At 41.3% G+C, this 22,336-nt stretch overlaps 2 protein-coding genes across 3 annotated transcripts; one reads left to right on the forward strand and one right to left on the reverse strand.

Moving 5' to 3' along the window:
- On the reverse strand, nucleotides 1–6,029 carry BTF3 (basic transcription factor 3). Of its 2 annotated transcripts, XM_039320773.1 has the most exons (6): nucleotides 5,891–6,029; nucleotides 5,469–5,537; nucleotides 2,771–2,884; nucleotides 2,456–2,657; nucleotides 1,048–1,104; nucleotides 1–280 (listed from the first exon to the last, which is right to left on the reverse strand). In XM_039320773.1, exons 2-6 carry the CDS (start codon nucleotides 5,535–5,537, stop codon nucleotides 234–236), a joined length of 489 nt encoding a protein of 162 aa, XP_039176707.1. In that variant the 5' UTR covers nucleotides 5,891–6,029; the 3' UTR covers nucleotides 1–233. The 2 variants fall into 2 exon arrangements, with proteins under 2 accessions (XP_039176707.1, XP_039176708.1); XM_039320774.1 differs by lacking the exons at nucleotides 5,469–5,537; nucleotides 5,891–6,029 and adding an exon at nucleotides 3,159–3,272.
- A 13,309-nt stretch (nucleotides 6,030–19,338) lies between these two features.
- Nucleotides 19,339–21,447, forward strand: FOXD1 (forkhead box D1). Its single transcript, XM_039320768.1, has one exon. It carries the CDS (start codon nucleotides 19,593–19,595, stop codon nucleotides 20,817–20,819), a length of 1,227 nt encoding a protein of 408 aa, XP_039176702.1. The 5' UTR covers nucleotides 19,339–19,592; the 3' UTR covers nucleotides 20,820–21,447.
- Nucleotides 21,448–22,336: the final 889 nt, after the last annotated feature.

The following is a 22,336-nucleotide window of genomic DNA, read 5'->3' on the forward strand; positions in this document are numbered from 1 at the left end:
TATTTGCCTAAAGATTTAGTCTTTATTAGCTTTTGGACTTAGTACTTTTCCATTTTGTGTACTTCCAGCCCATTTGCACTGTGCATCAACAATAACTGAAAAGAGCTGCATTGAACCAAGTTTCCAAATATTACAGATCTTAAGACTAAGATCAGTACAAAATATTACAAATAAAAGTCACAATAAAAAATAGCAGCTCCACATAATTTTCAAGTTTTACTGAACATGACAATTCAATTTGCTTCATTTTTGGAAGCCTCATCAAAGTTCTCCACGAGATCTGCAAAAAAAAAAAAATGGAATGAGGTTTTTTTTAAGTGGAAAAAAAGTCCAGTGTTATTTCAATCCTTATGCTAACATCTAAAACTTTTTAGAATTGTACATCTGTCAGAAAGCATTAGGTATTAAAGCTTCATGCATAACTATACAACTATCTCTACCTCATATATATTTACTCAACTAATCTGTAATGCAACAATTTTTAACTAGTTACAGTCCTTCGGTCCACTCATTCAGTGACCGTTCAAAGTTATAACAGCACTGAACAAGGGGCCTGCCCTTAAGTTTCAGCTGCTGCAATGTCACCACAATCATGCATCTGCAACCAAGCATTCAGTGCTTGTTCACAATTGTGTCACAGAGTTCCATGATCATACAGTTGCCATCTGTGACTTCCTTTCCCAGCTTCCAACAAGTGAAGTCAATGAGAAAGCTGACAGGAAGTGTGATGTCCTTACTTGAGAAGCCATGACGATACCCTTAACAACAGCAACCAGAAATGCTAAAACTGTTGTGCCTAAGAATCACAGACAGGGGACTTTGCACTTTGCAACTGCATCATTTAGCAATGAAAATTCTGGTCTCAACTTCTGTTGTAAGATGAGGGTTATCTGTATACATTGGAGGTCTAATCCATATTCCACTTTTCTGGGCATAATAAAAATTGGGCCAAAAAATTACTTCCATCTAAAGTGGTAAGAACACAAAATATTCAAATTTGTTCGAATCCTGTCCTTAAAAATAAGAAATGAGGCTAACAATTCTTACCTGGAACTTCATCATCATCATCTTCTCCAGTAGCAAGAGGTGCTTTTCCATCCACAGCTGAAATCACATATTAAGACATGGATGAAGCATCCCTTGTCTAATATTTTAACCTGCCATCACAATGTCTCTTATTCACTTACTTCGGAAAAATTCCTACTGAACTCAATGGCACTTCCAAATAGATACATTCACACAGAATTTGTGAATGTAATATATTTAATACAAGAATAATCCACCCAAAGTATATCTTGAATTTTGTTGTCTGCTATTGTCCAAAATAGTCAGATTTCACACATATATAGTTTGCTTTTAGGCAAGAATGAGCCCAAAATTGCATGTAATAAAATAAGGAAGAATCAGTTCAACATTATTTCAAGCTAGAAAAAAAAATATTCAGACTGCTCTCAAGGTAAAAACAAAAGCACTTCTGAATTCAATGTTGTATTTGAGAGAGTAACTTGTAATATTATTCAATCAAATTCTATCTTGTTCTTCCAGATTTGGAAAAGTAGACCAGATATATTTATTCAACCAGTTTCTTTATATGCAGAAAAATCTGGTTATTCATAATAATTAGTCAAGGGAACACATCAGGTTCCTCTCTTTTGTTCAGGAACTAAGAAAAATGTACTTGCACTTTTCTCAATTCATTAAAAAAAATCTTTATCAATAGAGGAACAGAGCTATCATCCCTCTTCCTGATTCCACTCTTTGTAAGAGGACATGAAAAACATCTGAATTACCTAAAATTCCAGGCAATACTTTTTGCATTACACACTGAATCATTTTTCTAATTACTAGGCCACCACAAAACAATTTTTGCCTATTTCCTATTACAAGCATGAAGATGCAGTTTACACTTGTGGGGAATGTGAACCTTCAGCTGCTTATTTGTGCCTTCTTGCTTTGGTTTATATCACACAATAAGGTTTTCTTTTAGTGGAATAAGAAAATAAATAATCCTATTGTCTATTAGAATTGATGCATCTTTTATTTTTAAAAGCCCAAACAAAGATCTGATTTTTATCAGTTCTTATGCTACCATAATTCCTGCAGGACTAACTCTACACCTATTGTGAAGTCTTTGAGGCCCCAGCCTGATCTATGCTAATTATACAAAAACTTGGTCTCAAATCTTCTCTACACAACTCATAATCCGGAATATAGTTTTAACACAGATCTTTTATACATTTGTCAAAAAGAATTTTTATTTATCACACCACCTGCTCAATCTGGACATTAAGTGAAAATCATGAACAATATATTAAGTTCTAATGAAGAATGCATTTCAATGGAATCCCAAATTTAGCAACTTTTTCAGAAAGACTGCAAGCCTATCTAGATACTTAATAGAAATGCTTTAAACCCTTTCCAGGATTTTCATTAAGTATAGTGGGTTTTTACTTACATTGTTTTGGTAAAGCTTCTGCCAGTCTCCTCAAACTTGTCAGACTATCGGCGCCAAGCTGGTTTAAGATGCTAGGCAACATTTCAGTCAGCTGCTTTGTCTCAGCATGGCCTGTGATTGTAAAAGTGTTAGCAGCTAGTGAAGCTTGAACTTTAGGATTGTTGAAGTGAATTACAGTGCCTTGGTTGGTGAACATGTTGACCTATAATACAAGGAAAATAATCTATTAAATGTATTAATACATGTTTTATATGAATGAGCTCTATTTCACCCATTTCCTACTGCTCCATTTTCTTAAAAGCAGCATTTTGTTACCTCTTCAATCCCAGATATGTTATTTACACCCAATTTCTTTAAGGAAAACTGAAGTTTCTTGTCATCTGCTGTAGCTGTTCTGTGAACCACCTTCTTCTTTCTACGAGCAGTACCCTACAGAGAAAGAGTACGTTTTAAAACCTCTTCAAAATGTTGTCTTTAAACATTTATGCAGGTCAGGCAGTCTAATTCTATCTCTGGATGCATTAAGCACTATTTTCTTTCTGCAAAAGCTAAGCAACTCTACTGATAAAAGGAACGAAGCAAGTTCAACAACATTAGATAAAAACAGACTTATATATAATATTAGCCAAATAAGCTATTTCAAATGCTGAAAATATATTTTTCAGAGAATTAACACAAACATTAGCAGCACAGATATATTTACCTAAAGAGCCCAATAACTTCTGGTAGATTTGAAACATTGTTACAATATTTTGGGGGGCTTTATACCCTGTTTTCTTTAATCTAAGTAATTCAGTTTTCATGGACAAATATACAAAGCATCTGTGAAGAAAATGAAAGCAGATATGAAAGCACCCATCAGTCTTTTATTACTAGCAGGTGACTTATTTAATATTATATACCATAAAGCAAACCAAAAAAAGCCCATTTGCACAGTTCTCTTTCTTTGGAAGAGAGAATTGTGAGCGAAATGTGGTCAGGAGGCCAAGATGTTCCAGAAATCATGGTAAGAGCCACAAGTAATGAGGAATGAACAAAAAAGAGAAAAAATATAAAACATATTCAATTGGAATGGTATTTTAAGTCAGTGGGTCTAAATGACTGTAGAACAATGACTCAATGTTTTAAGACAGCCTCTTTTTGAATCATAGTTTTTGAATCATAGTTTTTCTTCATGGAAATGGATTCCCACTGCTTATATATGCAGTAAAGATAATTGTAGCTAAGCAATTCTGAAGTGTTGAACAAATGGAGGGCACCAATTAATCAACCAGGATAAAGTGACAAATATAGCAATTTATCCTCTAATTTTATGCACAGCAATGACCCTGAGGGATAAACTGGACTGAAAGAAAATGATTGGAATACTACTCAGTAAACTTTCATGGCTAAGAGTATGAACCCAACACCTTAAGTACTATATCATATTCTGAAAATGTATGAAAAATTTAATTCAATTAAATCAACTAAATTCACAGGCTAAGACATCTTAGTCATTATTTTCAGTCTAAAAACCATACTGCTTTATGCTACTTAATAACCATTTAGTGTATATGGTGAAAATTATATGTTCCAGCTGTAAGCATGCTGGGACCTGAAATTCCAGACTCCACCCTTAATTAAGGATACATTTCTTATTCAACCTGAATCTAATATTGTCCATATCAGAAAGGTACAACATACAGGCCGTGTTTAATCTTTGACAGAATCCCATATTATCTATGCAAGAGTACCATATAATTTAAAGGCTTTCTTCCAAATAAGTGGCCACAGGACTAGATTCCATTATAGCAATCAGCCTGATGGAAAAGTTAAGTCCTAATGAATTTGTTGAATCTTTAATTTAGGAACACGTAGTATAAAAAGGTAAAGCCTCTGTTAACTAAAATCCAACTCCTGATGTCCTCAAAAAATGTCCAAAATGTTTTCTTGGTAATTGTACATGAGGCGTTACTGCCTTCTTCCAAGATGTTTCTACACTTTTCATCCTACAGCCCTAGTATCTCAGGGAACTCCCACTGGACAGTCTAATTAAGTCTAACTCTGCTTAATTTATCAACTTTCAATATATATGTTTAGCACATGATTTATTGTTAGCAAATTATCTTTATCATGTTATTTTCACAAATTGCTAGAATAAAAGCATATTTATCAGATACTAATTATTGTGGTTATTATTTTTTCAAACATGAAAAAGAAAGGGCAGCATTCTCTGGCCAACCACCCCTTTTTGTTAGCATACAAAGTTTAAAACATGCGAAGTTTAAATACAGCATGGAGAATGTAACAATTTTTAGAACAGAACAATTAGCAAATCTGATTTGTTAAATCAGAAGTTATAAGCACATTACATTGTTTCCAACTGTATATAGCTTTTCTCCAAAACAGAAAGAGCCTTAATTCCTTTCCCTTTTTATTATCCAATGAATTTAATGGCTATGCAAGTTAAAGAACAGCCCTCAAACATGGTTCCTCAACTCAAATATGACTCTTTATAATTACAGTTTTAGTGCAACAACGTGAAAATGGTGGGCTGGGATATTTTTTCAACTTTATAGCCCAGCCTTCAAGTCTGCTATTTTCTGGTAGTCTTTCACTCAAGTATTAACCAGATCCATTCTCACTTAGCTTACTAAAATCACGTATGGTCTCACTGTCCGTTTGAACACTCCTTCTCATCTCCTATGATTTATTTGTTTATCTATTTAACAATTTAATCACATAAAAATCAGGCCTACCTAAAGCACCTTCTGTAAATAACGCTCACTGAATGTTTTCAACAGACCTACATAACATTCCAACTTGCAACTCACCCCTCCAAACCAGTCACAAAGCCATGACTTATACGAACCATTTATGGAAAAGATTTAAATCGTGAGAGCAAGACGAAAGTCAGAAGAGGCCTTTACGGGCCAAGCCGGCAGAGCAAGCCCACAACATGGCTACCGAAGGACGGTAGTTCCATGCGAGGTTAAAAGAGGGACAAGGAATAGGAAGAAGTAGCCCGCCTTACCTTCCCACCGATGCGCACTTGGGCCTGTAGTTTAGCTAATTTTTCTTGATTCATGATCGTTTCTTTCATCTAAGGGAAAAAAAAAAAGGCAAAGGGGAGGATTAGACGGGCAGAGAGCCGCACCGCTTCGGTGCCGGCGGGATTAAAGAGGACGTTCAAACGAGCCCGGCCCTGCTCGGCTCAGCCTACGAGAAACTGCAGCTTCCTTATGCGAGAAGGCAACGTCCGCTCCCGAAGTGCCGGCGGCTGCGAAGCGACAGAAATCAGGCGGCCACTTCCGGAGGCTGCACCGGGATTCACTCGGCGCTCAGACCTGAGGCTTCTTCAGAGGCCCACGGGGGGGGCTGTCCCAGAAACGGATCTCGATTGCCACCGGCGGCTTTTTGCCCCCCTCCCACGTTTCCTCTGGGGTCTTGCCGTACCTTTGCGGGACGAAACGGCCGGATCCCGACAGGCGAGCAGGAAAAGCCGCAGGAGGGAAGCGCCGACCCCGGGAGCCGCACGCGGAGGAGACCAAGATGGCGGCCGGAAAGGAAAACAGGCAGCAGCAGCAGAGCAGCAGCAGCAGCAGCAGCAGCAGCAGGGATCTGCGCATGCGTACTAACCCAATTTTTGCCCCTATACCTTTGCAGCTTCCATTCCGTTTCACCGCTGGATTCTGGTGGAGGTGGAGGCTGCAAGCCCGGTTACGTTTCCGCCAGCGGCTGGGAATTGTAGGGTGCTTGCAGGTGGAAGGATAATTCCAGTTGCTGTTCCTGTTAGATGGGTCTCGTTTTGATCCGAGGTGTAAGCATTGTGCAGGGTAAGAGCCAGTTTGGTGTAGTGGTTAAGGCACCGGGCTAGAAACCAAAAGACTAGTCCTTTCTTAAGAGATTTGGTTGATCCGAAAAAAAGCAGATCCTGCACTTGCTGAAAAACTGAGAAAGAAATAATAAAGCTTTTTGTGGAATAAGATTGAGCACAACCAGCTATCGCAGTCACTGTACACCAGTGTTTTTCCAACTTGGTAACTTTAAGATGGGTGGACTTCAACTCCCAGAATTCCCCAACCAGCATGGGTTCACACATCTTAAAGTTACCAAGTTGGTTTTTCCAACATTGTTCTGAATCTACATGCTGATCTAAAGTCTGACTGGAATAACAGGTGGAGTCCCTTTTGTTCACTGTACATCGGTGTTTTTCCAACTTAGTGACTATAGGTATATAATACTTTAGGTATACAATACTTTAGGCCAGTCAAGTTCTTTTACATCTGAGCGAAAAAACCTATCACATGATGAGTGGTTGCTTTTCATATAGTTAAATAATGGAATACTTGTGATGATGATGTATTGGCTACCCATCTTACCATAAGGTAGTAGTTCTCAACCTTTTTAATGCCGCGACCCCCAACCCGTCAGAATGGGACTTTTGGCGGGCTCAGCAGGGCAGAGACAGCCTGGACAATTCCTATTGGTTTTTGAAAGCCAATGGAATTAGACTTTATTCAAGAGAGTCTATTCTTTTTTTTTTTTTTAATTGAGAATTTTTAAAATTTTACAAAAAAGTTCCCTTCCCCGAACCCTCCCAACCCACCCCAACCCTCCCCCAACCTTCCCAGAGCTGAATACAGGCTTGATTAAAATTTAAAAGAAAAAATTTTAAACACAAATAAACCATATACAAATGTGGTTACAATAATTAAACAAATCATAAAATACTTTAACACCAATATTTAAAAAACAGAAAGAGAAAAAGAAAAGAAACAAGAAAAAGAAGAAGAAAGAGAAAGAAAAAAAGGTTAGAAAAAGAAAAAAAAATATTTAAAAAATATCTTAAACTTTAAATATAAATTATTCAAAAGCTAAATAATATTTTTATATCATACTTGTATTGTATAAAATTTATCCATCTTTTCCATACCAAAAGGTACTTCTCTTGCGATTGATCTTTCAAGAAAACCGAAATCTTTGCCATTTCCGCTAAATAAGAAACTTTAAGAAACCATTCTTGCAAAGTAGGCAAAGATTCCTTCTTCCAACATTGCCCTACTAACAACCTAGACGCTGTAATTAGATTTAACATTAATATAGTTTCTTTACTGTCACAATCGGAAACAATACCCAACAAAAACAATTGTGGAGTAAATTTTATCCTTCTTTTAAAAATTCTTTGAATATTCCACCATATCTTAATCCAAAAAACTTTTATGTTTTTGCATAACCACCAAATATGATAATATGTGGCGTCCAAGCAACCACATCTCCAACATTTAGGCTGCAAGTTTGGATACATACGAGACATTTTTTGTGGATCAAGGTGCCATCTATAAAACATTTTATAAAAGTTTTCCCGTAAGTTTGGGGCTTGTGTAAATTTGACATTTCTCACCCAAATAATCTCCCAAGTATCTAATGGAACCAATTCATCAAAATTTTGTGCCCATTTAACCATACAATCTTTAACTAGTTCTGCTTCTGAATCCAATTCCACTAACACCCCATAAATTCTTTTGATATGGGTTCGTCTTTGATCTTTTATTTGTTTTAACAAATTCTCATCCTCTCTTGCAATCTATCTTCCACCTTTCCAATAATTGTCTATACTGAAACCATGAATAAATGATATTTTCTTGTATTAAATCTTCCATAGATTTTAATTGCCAATTCTTAAAATATGAGACTTAAAAACCCTATCAACCTTTTTATTAAAAATTAAATAGGCATGCCATCCAAAAAGTAAATCCCATCCCTCAAAAAGGAGTACATCTACATTAGTTAAGTTAACCCAATCACTAATTAATGTTAACACCACAGCATCATAATACAATTTCAGGTTCGGTACCTTGAGTCCACCTCTCTCACGAATATCTTGTGTAATTTTAAGTTTTTCTCTTGGTTTTTTCCCTGCCCAGATAAATTTATTGATACCTTTCTGCCATTCATTTAAGTTGACCTCATTCTTTAAAATAGGTATCATTTGAAATAAAAAGAGAAACTTTGGCAAAATATTCATTTTAATCGCTGCAATTCTCCCCGGTAGGGATAATTGCAGCTTCTTCCAATTTTCCAAATCTTTTTGTATTTTAACCCACAGCCTTTCATAATTATTTTTATACAATTTTGCATTGGAGGTAGATAAAATAACCCCCAAATATTTTACCTTATTAACAACCTCAAAATCTGTCAACCTAACTAAAGTCTCCTTATCCAAATTGGTCATGTTTTTAGGCAATATTTTAGTCTTATTATTATTAATTTTAAAACCCGAAACTTGTCCATACTGATATATCAATTGTAGCAACTCCATTACAGAATGAGTTGGTTGGGATAAAGTAACAACCAAATCATCTGCAAAAGCCCTTAATTTATATTCTTTTTTATTAACTTCTATTCCTTTTATTTTCTGTGATTCCCGAATTTTAATCAACAAAATTTCCAAAGTTAAAACAAACAGCAATGGTGACAATGGACAACCCTGTCTAATCCCCTTCTCAATTGAAAACACCTCTGACAAACCTCCATTAACTATAAGTTGTGCCGTTTGTTTTTGATAAATAACACGAAAAGCTTGTAAAAAATTTTGTCCAAAATTCATTTCCTCAATTAATCTTAACATAAATTGCCAATTTAACTGATCAAAGGCTTTTTCAGCATCTAAAAATATCAATCCTGCAGAAACTTGGTTGTTTTTATCCAAGTATTCTATTAAATTAATAATTTGTCTAACATTATTCTTCATATACCTTCCAGATATAAAACCCATTTGATCCATATGTATTAATTGATTTAACACCTTCATAAGTCTATTAGCTAGAATTTTTGAAAAAATCTTATAATCTACATTCAAAAGAGATATGGGTCTATAATTCTTTGGTAAAGTAAGATCTTGATCTTCTTTTGGAATCAAAGATATGAAAGCTCTGCCCCATGACAAGGGAGTCTCTGAACCCTGTAATATATTGTTAAAAAGTTCCCTTAAAGGTTGTTTCAACTCTTCTACCAAGGTTTTATAATAAATAGACGTCAATCCATCCGTACCCAGTGCTTTACCTAATTTTAATTCTTTAATTACTATCTCAATTTCCTCGATGGTAATCAAACCATTAATTTCTTGTTTCTGATCTTCTGTTAATTTAGGGAAATGAGCATCTTGTATATATTTATCTATATCTGAAGCCTGTACTTTCGTTCCCATATATAATTTTTTATAGTAATCTAAAAAAAGAGAGTCTATTCTATTGGCTTTCAAAAGCCAATAGAATAAAAGGAGTAGCACAGCTAAGGAAAAGGGGGAAAAAATGGCGGACTGCATTGTTTGGTGACCCCCGTGAAATGGTCGTTCGACCCCAAATGGGGTCCCGACCCACAGGTTGAGAACCACTGCCATAAGGTAACTGGGTGGCTTACAGTGTTTAAAAATAGGTCTGCGTTAAAACATAAATAAATTAAAACCAAAGATTATAATCTAAGAACACGTGGGTGGTGGTGGGGGCGGAAGGGAAGGCAGGTGGGATCTGTTGTTATTGGATCAAGCCCCATTCGGGCCCCAGACCAACAGGTAAGTGAATGATAAGCATTTTTCAGTACATCACAGGCAACTGCCTACATCTGCAGATGTATTCTACTTTGGAGAAACATCAGTGAGAATTGGGGGGGGGAGCTATCAGAAGCACAAAATATTTTACACTAAGAAATAACCCAAACAGAAAAGTAAATAAATAAAATTAGGGCAAAAAACAAAAGTAAACAAAAAACCAAATAAAAATAAAAGTAAATTTTAAAAAATAAAAATGCAATAACATATGATCCCCCAAAAGGTATCTACAAGGGGAGAAAGTGATAGAATGTATGTTGCAATACACAGTATGTTCCTTCCATATATAATTGTGACATCATTAATACAAATATGGCAGGGCAGATTTTGTATCTTGATGCCACTAATCATGTTTGGCATCACTATAGTTACAAATGCCTATACTCCCATCTACCAGCTTCCAACACAGAAACAATAATTTCATTGGTTCAGCATGCCATTTGCTATAGTTGCTTCGAAAAATCTAATTTGTGTATCACAAATTTCTCAGGTTTCAGTTGCCCACCATGGACTTACGGAAGCAAGCTGAGGTACAAAGCCCTGAGCAAATTTTGACAGTGCTCCCCTTTTTCAAGCCTAATTGGGTTATTGCAGAATAACCCTTTTAAGTTATTTGCAACCCCAAGGGCCATTTATTCAAGATCATTGGGGAATATTCTGAATAAGAAAATCAATGAGAGAAGGCAATTGAATTCTTGTCTCTCAGCATGGAGTGCAATTTCAATCTGTGTGAAAGAAAACCAAGAAACTGCAATTTGAGATTGAAAGATAGAGGGGAAAAAAGCTGCATTTTTAGAGTCCATTGTGACAGCTTCAAGCTACGGTATCTACATTCTTTCTGGACCATCCTATGTCTAAGTTGCAAAACTCTAAAGAGCCACAGGATGGCAGCAAACTATTAGAATTTTCCATCTATCTTTGCTAGCATCTAGTCTAGTGGGGTGTTTGGATTTTTACAATCCAGGTATTACAGCTCTAGCAATGCAGTTAGCTAGTCAGTACAATGACTATGCCTGGAAATCCTCCCCTGGTATGACCACTCTCAAATTATTTCCCTCAGCAGGATTTCAATTTCCTCCATTCTGAAATGGATGCCCAAAGGCTAAATCACTGTCATTCCTTCCAGCTGACCTACACCAAGCACATTGTCTGTCCAACACTTAAATGACGTGGCATTGCAGCCTTGCTTGCATCAGCCTTTCTTTTCCAATCCCATTGAAATACCAATTGAAATGGAAGGAATGCAGTTTAAATAGGGATGAGTACTTTAAAGCTAAACTGAAGTGGCAAATAGAAAGAACGTTTTTGATCTGATGCACTGAGAGAGGAGCAATTAATGAACTGTGTGTGCCCATACTGGAGGTACAATGTATTTGTGTATGAGGGACAAACAGAAAGATAACGAACATGACTGAGCAATGTATTATGTTAAGTCATGATTTGCTTGAACCTTGATTTGCTGAAGAAATCACAGTAGCTGGCTTAACACAAGTATAAATTCTGAATCCAGATGGTCCAGTTGATAAGGAAGTTAAGTCAAGTGTAACTCCCTGATTTTCTTTTCAATTTTTCCAGAAGAGGAGTGATGGCTGGAGAACTGAGGACGAGAATTCTTTCGCTCTATTGTCAACTAGGATGGAAATGAGGCTTTTGCAAATGGCCATGCTGGCTGCTGAAAATGGGTATGTTATTGGTTTGGTGGTGATGGTGATATTATTCATGAATGAAGTGAATATAGGTGTCCCAGGATACTGTTGCTGGATCGGTCACCGGAACCAGAGGTTTTGTTTTCTGAGCTTTTAGACTCACGCTGGAGCCCATCTTCAGCTAATTCCTCTCTAGCAGAGTGTGTGCTGCTCTCTGTGTGCTATTAATAATGCCTGGTGGAAGTGGCTTTTTAGAATGGGGTGTGTTGATGGCTGGCTTTTAAGTCATTAGTTGTCATTTGCTGGTGCTGCCCAACCCTTGCCTTGATAGGCTGGTGGTAAATCAGTACTCCTATTGACTGACAAGGGGCCTGTTTCCCAGGTTTCAATCATTTCCCTGGCTGTTTTTGTGCCTGCTCATCCAACAATCCAGTAATGGTGATATTTCTTTCCAGACAACCCAACTGAAGAAGTTTGCAACCATTAAAAGTATCAGTAGCATAAACATCAGTTACTGTAAAATCAGAATCACACTAACATTTCAGGTGAGCACAGTGAATGCACAAGAATCTAGCTAGAGTCAAAATTAATTAAACAAATATATGGCTAGCACCAAAATGCCACAAGCTGCTGACAGCCAGGTGAATTAACAAAGTGGATTTCCACAGGCAGGGTGAGATTAGGACAATATAGAAATAAGTGAGTTGTAAGTTTCAATGATACAAAAGTCACCCTTAGTTAAAAAATACTTTTAATAAATGATTTGCCCACCCAATCTTTCAAGGAAGTCTTGATGCATAAGAGCAAGTAATAAGGAGCAGTCCTTCTGAAATAGACACACACACCCCCATCCATTTCCCCACAGGAAGAAAGGTAAAATCCAGAGGATGGAAGGAGGTTAATTTCAATGGGAATGAACATTGCAGAACCCTGTATCAGAAAACATTAGCAACCATAACCAAATCCATATTTAAGGTGCTCCATTGAATAAGCTAGAAGCAATTGTCAAGCAGAAAAGGTACCTGAAGCACAGTACTTGTGAGAAAGAAAATAAGTGAAATGAAGCACAGGCTATATACACATTAAAAACAAATCTCTTGATTTTTAAAATAAGTGTTTCTAGAGATAGAAGCAAACACACACAAATAATTATGTGTGGTTCCTAATAAGGTAAGCAGAAAGATGATATACGTAAATAGTTTAATAAAAATGTTTATTTGCATATAAATTTTGTCTTAAGAACACACGGTCACAAATCAATAAAACTTCAAAGCATTGCTGTTTCACTGTTTGCTTTAAATTGGGATTTGGGGGAAAAAAATATTGCAACACAGTAAATAGCTTCCCATTTTCACTTTGGTCAGGTTTTTGATTTTGTACAGCTAAGGCAGAGAAATCTGTCTCAAGAACCCTTTCAAAATGACTCTGGGATTGAGGCAGAATATTTATTTCAGGTCAGTGTATTTCTGGACCCTATCATAGGCAGTAAAGTTATATGAGAGTCCTAAAGGTGATCTTATCTGCAAAGAGCTGCCTATAGTTCACATTTAAAGAACTCTTGCAAATATCTTGGAGAATATTTTTGCATTATCATCATCATCAAACATTAGCATCAGTCATCATTACAATTCTTTTTTTAAATATGATTTTTATTGAAGCCTTTAAAAAAGAAGATAAAATCTAATATAAAGTTAAGAGAGAAAAAAGAAACAGCAAAAATAAAGCAAGAAATGGAAGAAAAGAAAAAAGTTTTCAGAACAACAGAAAAGTAAGAAAAAAATACAAAGAAGTGGCTTCAGATATTCTTCACAGCGATAGAGGCACATTGGCTCAACGACTTAATGATACTGGAGATGGCTTCTGCTCCAGTGGTTTGGGTCCTAGCACTGTATGTCAGGGTGAGCTCCCGTCACTCATCTCAAGTTCTGTCCACCTAATAGTACGAAAGCATGCGAGTAGATGAATAGGTACCATTTAGTGGGGAGACAAGCTGGTGTTCTATGCCAGTAATCAGATTCCTGTCCTCTGAACCTTCCCAGTTGTGACGCCTGTTTGCGAGAGGGCTCCAGGGAGGGAGAGGGCCTTGGATGATGCTGCAGCAAGAGCCACTTGTTTTTCTTTCTGGTGTGAAACCAGCTCGTCATGTTGTGGTGCACCATGGGAAGGGCACAAGGGTGTACCTGACAGAGCTGGTAAATAGGCAGCCAAACTACTACTATGCAGTTCCATTGTAGTCTTCTGGCCAATGTAACGCCTTACGCTAATAACAATAATAAAAATAGAGAAAGTAATAGAAAATGAAGACATTAAATTGCTCTGCAATTTTAGAATTCAAACAGACAGGCACCTGCCACATAACTCCCCAGACGCAACAATTATCGATAAGAAAGATAAGTCTGGATAGTGGATGTGGTAGTGCCTGGAGTTAGCAGAAGAGAAGAGAAAGAACTGGAAAAGATAGCAAAATACAAAGACCTACAAATAGGAAATGAACAACTGTGGCAAAAACAAGCAAAGGTAGTACCAATAGTAACAGGCTTTGAGTGCAATCCCAAAACAACTTGAACACCATTGGCATTGACAAATTCACCATCAGTCAATTGCAAAAAGCAGCTTTACTGGGAAAAGCTTCCATACCACCATGATATCTGTAACACCATCAAACATCTACATCTGCCTATCCTTGGTAAGGATGTGATAAGTAGACAAAAATGCCAAACCCATAGTCTACATTAACCATTTAATAAATTTATATCCAAGGTTTATATGTCTCAGAACTGTAAAAAACAAATCCAATTCAAATTGTCAAAGACTTTCTCAAAATCTGAAAATATCAGTATAGCCTTTTTCTCTTGCTGTGTTTGTGATGAACTTGCCACAACCTTGTCTCCAGACATGAGTGAGACAGACTGAATTTCCTTTGTATTCCAGAGTTAACACAAGTGTTCTCCTTCTTATTCCAATGTATCCAAAGCAACTTCATGATGTAAAAAAAAAAAAAACCCTATCAGATATTTTTGAAGGGAGGTCATGTGACTATAATGACCTGAAACAGAGGAGAACAGAGAATAGCACTAAGGAGAAGATTTCAGGCTTATAAAGTTTTGTGCTGACTCAAGGATGGGCAGACCATACAACTGTTGGGCTTTAAAGTTAATGTTGAAAAAAAATGTTTTGGGGATATGCAAGTAGCACCTGTCTGCAGTACCTGTATACAGATCCTTTGCCAGGATCCCAATGTAGTGTCTCCTCTCCTGTGGACAGTGCTTCAACAGCAATGAAGAACGGCCCTAGTAAGATGGCCCAACAAATTATAGCTCATTGCAAAAAAGACAACTATAATTAATCTTGAGTTGCTTAGGGAACCTCTTTCATAAGACAAAGTGCCCAGCAACGAAGGCTTGGTCAGGGTATTTCAACCTTTGAATAATACCACTATCTCCAGCAGAAGAACAAAATACATTACTAAAACCATGCCTGTGGTTGAAACGATCCTCCCAACCGTCTCACGAGTCATAACTCTCTAGTTTTCTGAAACTAGCTTCCTCTGAGCTTGTCCGTTTTAAAAATGCACCTAGTAGGACGATCCTGAATCATGCTGAAAGGGGGCCCGTGAAAACGATGCAAATGACAAGAGTCGGGATCCAAAACTTTTCCCCAACTCCATGGGGCAAGTGATTGGGGAAAGCTTAGTTTACCTTGAAGAAGAAGCAGTCTTTGCACCCCAGCAGTTAGGAAAAAAGGGGGCAACGGCATTCCCTTAGCCCGGGGATCTGTCGGAGAACACATCCAGCCAGCTAAAAATAGAGTTTCTGAAGCCCTGCAAGCTTCTGATCGGGTGGCCGCTAGGTGGCGTCATTCCTCTACGAAGTCACTCCGGCGACTCCCCGGCACTGAGGAGGAAGCGGCAGCCTAGGAGGCAGCCACCTCGACCGCCTTCTGCAACCGGGCGCCCTCCGGAAAGCTAGACTGCAGCCCGCACAATGCCCAGTGAGCACAGTCGCTCGACCGGCCTGGTTGAAGATGTTTGCTGCCCGAAGACTTAGCGGAGGCGTGCACGACACCAGAACGTTGCTCCACGTCTACTTTTCCCTCGCCAGACGATGGGGCTGAGAGTGCCCCGTTTTTCCGCGGTGAGCTTCTGAAGAGTGCGGCCGTCGTTCACTGGGGAGAGGGGATCCTTCCTCTCCATTGCCCCCTGGGGGGGGGACGCAACTTGGGAGCTTCTGTTCGTCCCGCAGGGCGATTCGGAGAAAGCCGGCGTCCGGGTCAGAAGATTATCTGGCTTTCTAACACGCGAGTCACTCCAATACACTCAATCAGAATCGACCGCTTCTCCCGCTTCTTCCTTTTCCCCGGGGTTCCACTTAAATAAAGTCTTATTTTACGACCAGAACACTCAGGCATTAACCACCACCTCCCAACCGTCGAAGAGAGGAATGGAAACGGACTGAAACGGGAATGTTGGACGGCTATATATATAAACTCTAACGAATCCAGCCTTCCGGCGTTTCACAGGATCTTCGTTTCTCTCGTTACTGAATAACAGCGGTGATTAGTTACATTTCTGGTCCTTTCCGGGCGACCTCAACCTAGGAACAGCGCTTCCCACTCAGAATTAACAGGTCTGACACCTCCAGTTCGCTGTGCATCTGATGAAAGTGATCCACCTGAGCCACGTAGATTTAATAAATGTTGTACCTTTTCTATATCTGCCCCCTCTCTCTTTCCCAAAGCCGACTAAATACCTGATCTCTTTGGAAATTTCCCCATTTAGGCACATTCTTCAGCAAAAAAAAAAAAAGATATATGCAATTCCTTAGAAATTAAGTCTTATTTCTGGGGAAATATGCCCAGATGCAAACATTTCCCATATAACTAAACTCCAACTGAAATTTTCTGAAATAGAAGAAAACTGAAATAAATATAATTAAAACAGTGCACATGATAGTACAATCTGGCATTATCACAAACTTCAAAAATTTAAATAAGCAATAAATCAACGTAGTTTTCTGAATTCTAACAAATTTTTCCAAATCCTTCTTCATTTTGGGTTCTAACTGTGGTTCCTGGGAGGGTAGGTTCCTTGTTCAAAAGTTAAGTGATAGAACTTGCTACCTATGGAGAAACTATGGAGGGAATTTGTGTGCCCAACAAAAAGATCCTCTGCTTTTTGTTATTTAGTCGACTCTTTAAGGCTTGGCTACATAAAAAAATAATTCATGGTAGTATAGTTTACTAGAGCAATTCAGAAATATATTGAACTAAATGGAATTACCTTTAGGCTGCAATTTCTTATACATCTATTTGGGAGTAAATCCCAAGAAAATAAATTTGTTTCACTTCCAAACAGACAGGGTAAAGAAACGTTATTAATGTACAAGTTGCCTTATTTTTAGGCATATTAATGGATATAGTTAATTAATATAATTATTATATGTCTATGAACCAGATTGATTTTTATCTACCAATTGGACTAAATTGAGTTAAATAAAGTATTAAATATGTAATTAAAATACATTATTAGAACTAGAATTTACTTTCTAATATATTTAAGATCAAAGCATAAGAGCTGCATGTTCCTTAATTTCGAAATCCTTGTTTATACTGTAAGAAACAGGGCAATTATACTGGAAGGGATCTTATTGGTGTAATTTCATCAGGGAAATTCTTATTTAGAAAACTATTAGAGAAAATGGGATTTATTTTTCTTTTTAAAATGGCAGAGTGATTTCTCCAGTCACCCAGTCTCAAATGCTGCTTATTTTTATTTAATGACCTGTATTTAAATGATTTCATAGATGTGTAAGTACATATACAGGAGAAATGGGAAAGAGAAGTTGTAAAGCATGAAATAATTTCCAAATAAATCTGCTCTGGATCTGGTTGAGTGTCCTTAATTACACACAGACACACAGGGGCAGGCTCTACACCCACACACGCGCGCGCGCGCGCTATAATAAGGAACAAAAAGAAATAAATGTTTTGGCCTCCTTTGGCCTTTATTAGCTCTCTTTCACACACACACACACAAACACACATACACACGCAAAACACACAGTATACACAACACTTCTAGACGTTCAACACGTTTTTAATTCACCGCCTAAATAATCTGGCGCTTTTTAACTATGTCCATTGCATAAAAACTACCCATTCACTGAGAGAGCAAGAAGCAAACCAGCCTGCTGGCCCCCAGTCCCAGCGAAAGGGCGCTCTCACAATGCGGGTCAGCGAAGAGACAGCGGAGCTCGGCAAGTAGGTCGCTCCGCCTGGCGGCGCTTCGGCGACAGAGACACAGAAGCCCTGGCCTTCTCCTCGCCTTTCAGACCTCCCGGCGACCGTCTTCAGCCGCAGAGCGTCAAACTGCCGAAGGATTCGGGCTCTTACCTGGGGATATAACCTTACTTCTGGGGAGAGTAAGCGCACTGCGCTGTTAGGATGGGAAACGCGCAGCCCTTTCATTCTTCTATCCAATTAATTTGTTCCCAGCGGAGGGCGGGGAAAAGGGAGGAATAAAGCAGAAACAAAGGTCGGGACAGTTTAGAAGTTGGCTCGTCTATTTAAATGATTATTATCCAATCATTTTTTTAAAAAAAAACCTCCACCGGCTTCAGGCATGTTCTATTTTTCAATCACTTCGCCTTTCAGTGAACAGTTTCCTGTTTTAATCTGGATCGAGCGGGAAAGGCTCGGTGTATTTACTACGCTGCCAACGACGGAGCCGGGCTTCAAGGACAGCCCGCTTGTCCCCCCGAGGGATCGTGTTCTCGGGTGGTCTGAGCGGAGATACTCCTGGGAAAAGGTCCAGGCTGGAGAACAGAGCTAAATCTTAAAGAGACCCTACTACTATCTTCTCGGCCGAAGCAGGCCCCGCGGAGCACAAGGGGACGAGCTCCCGGTTGACAAACCTCGGGATTAACAGTTCACTAAGTCTCGGCTGGGTTTACCCAACCAACCCGCCTTCTGCAGACTTTGCCGGGCGAAACTCCGAGCCGTTTTCATGGCTCTGCTTCCCAGCGCATAAAGGATTGGCGAGAATTTCTTTGGGTCCCCCGTCCTCTCCCCCCCCCCCCATTCCTCGATTCTGCGCAGCGCTCGCAGAGTTTTCTCAAAACTTGGGGGACCTGCCGGCGGCAATGCCGGAATGGGATCTCTGCTTTTATTCACGAAGCGCTTTCTCTCGCGCCCCCCCCCCCCGGTTTAAGAAAGGGGGGGAATAACAATTCCCCGCCACTCCAAGGGGGAGGGGAAAGGCGAAGGAGAGTCTGAAGCGGGGAAGCAGCCAGGACACAGTCCGGTTGGCGGGGGGGGCGGGCAGAGGAAGGGGAGTTCCCGAGGACGCCCGTCCCCCCACCCCAAGGTGCCCAGCGGGGCTTTTTATGCCCGGAATGAGGCTCCGGTTTTGCCCCCGGGTCTCTTCTTTCTCGCTCGGATCGCGCTCCCCGCCCGCCCCCCCATCCCGCCGCTTTTTTTCAGGAATCTTTTCCCGGTTGTGGCGCTGACGTTTGGCGCCATGTGACTCCCCGCTCCCCGCCCCGCCCGCCCGCCCGCCCGCGGGAGGAGAAAAGGCCATCCCCTTTGGGCACGGCCTCAGCCTGGCCGAGCGCCTCCGCGGGCTCCGCTGCTTTTGCCAGCCTCCCCGAGAAGGGTCGCGGCGGCTTCCCCCGCAGGGTTCATTCCTGACTGAGGGGAACGGCGGAAGGGAGCAAGCTCCCGGCTCGCCCGCCCGCCGGAGAAGCTAGCCCAGCAGTCCGGCAAGCCAATTCCGGCTGGTGAAGGAGCGCCGGGCCCGAACCCGCGCGCGGCCGTCCGGGGGGTCCCTCAGCGGGACCGACGCCTCCCGCGGGCAGCTGCCCCGCCGCCTCCCGCCCGCTGTGCCCATGTCCGGCTGCGCCAAGCGATGACTCTGAGCGCGGAGATGTCCGCCGCCGCCTCCGCCTTGGCCGAAGAGGCAGACATCGACGTGGTCGGGGAGGGCGAGGGGGGCGGCGACGAGGACGAGGACGACGAGGAGGAGCCCCCTCCCCGGCGGCCCTACGACGACGAGGAGGAGGACGAAGCCGTCTCACTGCCCAGGTCCCCGGGGGGGCGGGCGCCGGCAGGGTCCCCGGGCTCCGGCTCGCCCTCCTCTCCCTCCTCCTCGTCCTCCGGCTCCCCCTCGCAGCCGGGGCCCTTCAGGGCGGCGGGCGGCGGCAAGAGCAGCCTGGTGAAGCCGCCCTACTCGTACATCGCGCTCATCACCATGGCCATCCTGCAGAGCCCCAAGAAGCGGCTGACGCTGAGCGAGATCTGCGAGTTCATCAGCGGCCGCTTCCCCTATTACCGCGAGAAGTTCCCGGCCTGGCAAAACTCCATCCGCCACAACCTGTCGCTCAACGACTGCTTCGTCAAGATCCCCCGCGAGCCGGGCAACCCGGGCAAGGGCAACTACTGGACGCTGGACCCGGAGTCCGCCGACATGTTCGACAACGGCAGCTTCCTGCGGCGCAGGAAGCGCTTCAAGCGGCAGCCGCTGCCGGCGTCCGACCTGCTCCTCCGCGGGCTCGAACCCGCCGCCGCCTTCCTTCACCCGCCGGCCGCCCCGCCGCCGCCCGGGCACCCCGGCCAGCCCCCCGCCTACGCCTACGGGCCTTATAGCTGCGGCTACGGCCTCCATCTCCAGCCTTACCACGCGCCCTCGACACTCTTCGCTTTCCAACCTCAGGAGAGGCGGCCGTCGGCAACGGGCCCCATCCTGCCGCCCGCCCCGCCTTCCCTCCTGCCCCCGACAGCGGCGGCGGCACCGGAGCTGGCCCGGACTCCCAGTTTCGGCTACGCGGCCCAGTTGGGCCCGTCGCTGGCCGCCTCTTTGCACGCGGCCGCCACCAAGACCACCTCGGCCTTGGCGCGCTCCCCGTTCTCCATTGAGAGTATCATCGGGGGCGGTGTGAGCGCCGGGGCGGGGAATCGCTGCGGGTCTCAGGCCGCAGGGCTGCCGGTCCTGGCACGAACTCTGATGGCCTCGCCGTCGCCGTCGCCCTCGCTGGCCTCTCCCGCCGCCGCCGCCGCCTCTCTCGGAACTCTGCCCCCCCACGGGGCGGCCTTGGGCAGCCTAGAAAGCTGCGCGGCCCGGATTTCCAACTGCTAGCTCCCTGGGCCGCCAGCCTCGTCTCCCTTCGGCTTTGGAGAGCAGCGACGCGGAGAGACCTTTCCGGACAGATCGACTCCCTGGTTGGTTTCTCTGTGCCCTTTTCCTCGCTTGTCTCTGGCCTTCCGGTTTGCTTCTTCCTCCGTACCTCTATTTATGCAAAGCCATTTCTAGGTGCTGCAGAGACAGATGGCAGAGCAACGGTCCTCAGGCTTCTGCTTTGAAAACAGACGCCGTCCCTTTTCCCCCCTTTAAAATATCTTTTCGGAAGAAAAAAGTTTTATTTGCTTTCCGTTGCAGAGCTCGCTGGGTTCCCCCAGGAAGGGAGGAGACGGTGGGTGGGAGAACATGGGAATCCAGCAAAAATGTTGAGGGGATCGTCATTTGCAGCTCATTTTTTTCCGTACTTTTTAATGCACGGAAAGATCAAAATGTTTACATAGAAGCGATTGTCATTGTCGTTGGGGTATGTATGAATGGAAGGCTTTTTGTCTTTTCAATTTGTATTTTATGCATATTCTTTATCAGGATTATTGTTAAGAGGACTGACAAGTTTTATTGTACCTTCCATTTTTTTTAAAAAGAAGAAGAAAACTTTTTTTACATATTTCTGGAAATAAAACAAATGATTTTTCAAGAAAATAAATCCCGCTATTGGCTTTAGGGCTTCAGGTCTTTAGTGTTCTGCCCTGTGAACATGTATTTGTAGTTCTAATTTTATCAATATTTAGACGGATGAATAAAAATAACAATAACAAAAATAATAATAGCACCAAATGTTTTCTCAGATGAGGTATGGTTTTCAAGGCCATAACCTAATCCAGATGAAAGCTTATAATATTTCCATGAGATTAGCAACTTTGATATGAAGTTGTATCTTCCACTTTCTTGAAGTTGGTCTTCAGTAATCTCACAGGGTCATAGTTGAAATCAGTGGGACTTCCTTTGTACCTAACTGAAAAACCAGTAGGCTTATGTTGAAGACTAAATTTAACTACCTCATTCCTTGATCTACTCTGGTAGGAACCATTTTAGCACAGCAGACATAGAATAATATTTTTGAGTTTTTCCTAAAGAAATAAGGTAAGGAATAACCAAAGAAAACAAGGAGCTCTTTTAGTGATGGATAAAGTCTGGTAGCTGTAAGCTATAATCTTCTCTAAGGACAATGTTGTGTATTTGAAGCAAATGAATGTAAATTCTTTCAAGGATTTCAGAATATAATGAACTTGGCAAGCTGATCACATTTGCCTGTGTCCCCCACCAATCTATGTGATAGATTATAGATCAGGGGCACCCACTTATGGGTTTAGTATTTTAAAAAACATAAATAATGCAGATAGCTGCCTACTTCTCAGAATTCATATTTGAATCAAAGCATGCATGCATAACCAAATAAGAAAAACAAAATCCAGTTGAACAGAATTGCTTTAATGTGCAGACAAATATTCAATACTTACTATATTGCTTTTAAATATAAGGAAGTATAGAAAATACTTTGAGCTGATCTGGCATTT

Source organism: Crotalus tigris, unplaced genomic scaffold (genome assembly GCF_016545835.1).
Source record: "Crotalus tigris isolate CLP2741 ecotype Arizona unplaced genomic scaffold, ASM1654583v1 scf7180000023687.2574627, whole genome shotgun sequence".
Classification (NCBI taxonomy): domain Eukaryota; kingdom Metazoa; phylum Chordata; class Lepidosauria; order Squamata; family Viperidae; genus Crotalus; species Crotalus tigris.

What these genes read in the sequence shown, in the direction of transcription:
- BTF3 (XM_039320773.1), bottom strand. Translation starts at nt 5,537, where the DNA reads ATGAAAGAAACGATCATGAATCAAGAAAAATTAGCTAAACTACAGGCC. An exon ending in AAGTGCGCATCGGTGGGAAG is followed by an intron (nt 2,885 to 5,468) that starts GTAAGGCGGGCT and finishes CTTTCTCTGTAG; the next exon opens with GGTACTGCTCGTAGAAAGAA. An exon ending in TGATGATGATGAAGTTCCAG is followed by an intron (nt 281 to 1,047) that starts GTAAGAATTGTT and finishes TTTTTTTTGCAG; the next exon opens with ATCTCGTGGAGAACTTTGAT.
- FOXD1 (XM_039320768.1), top strand. Translation starts at nt 19,593, where the DNA reads ATGACTCTGAGCGCGGAGATGTCCGCCGCCGCCTCCGCCTTGGCCGAA.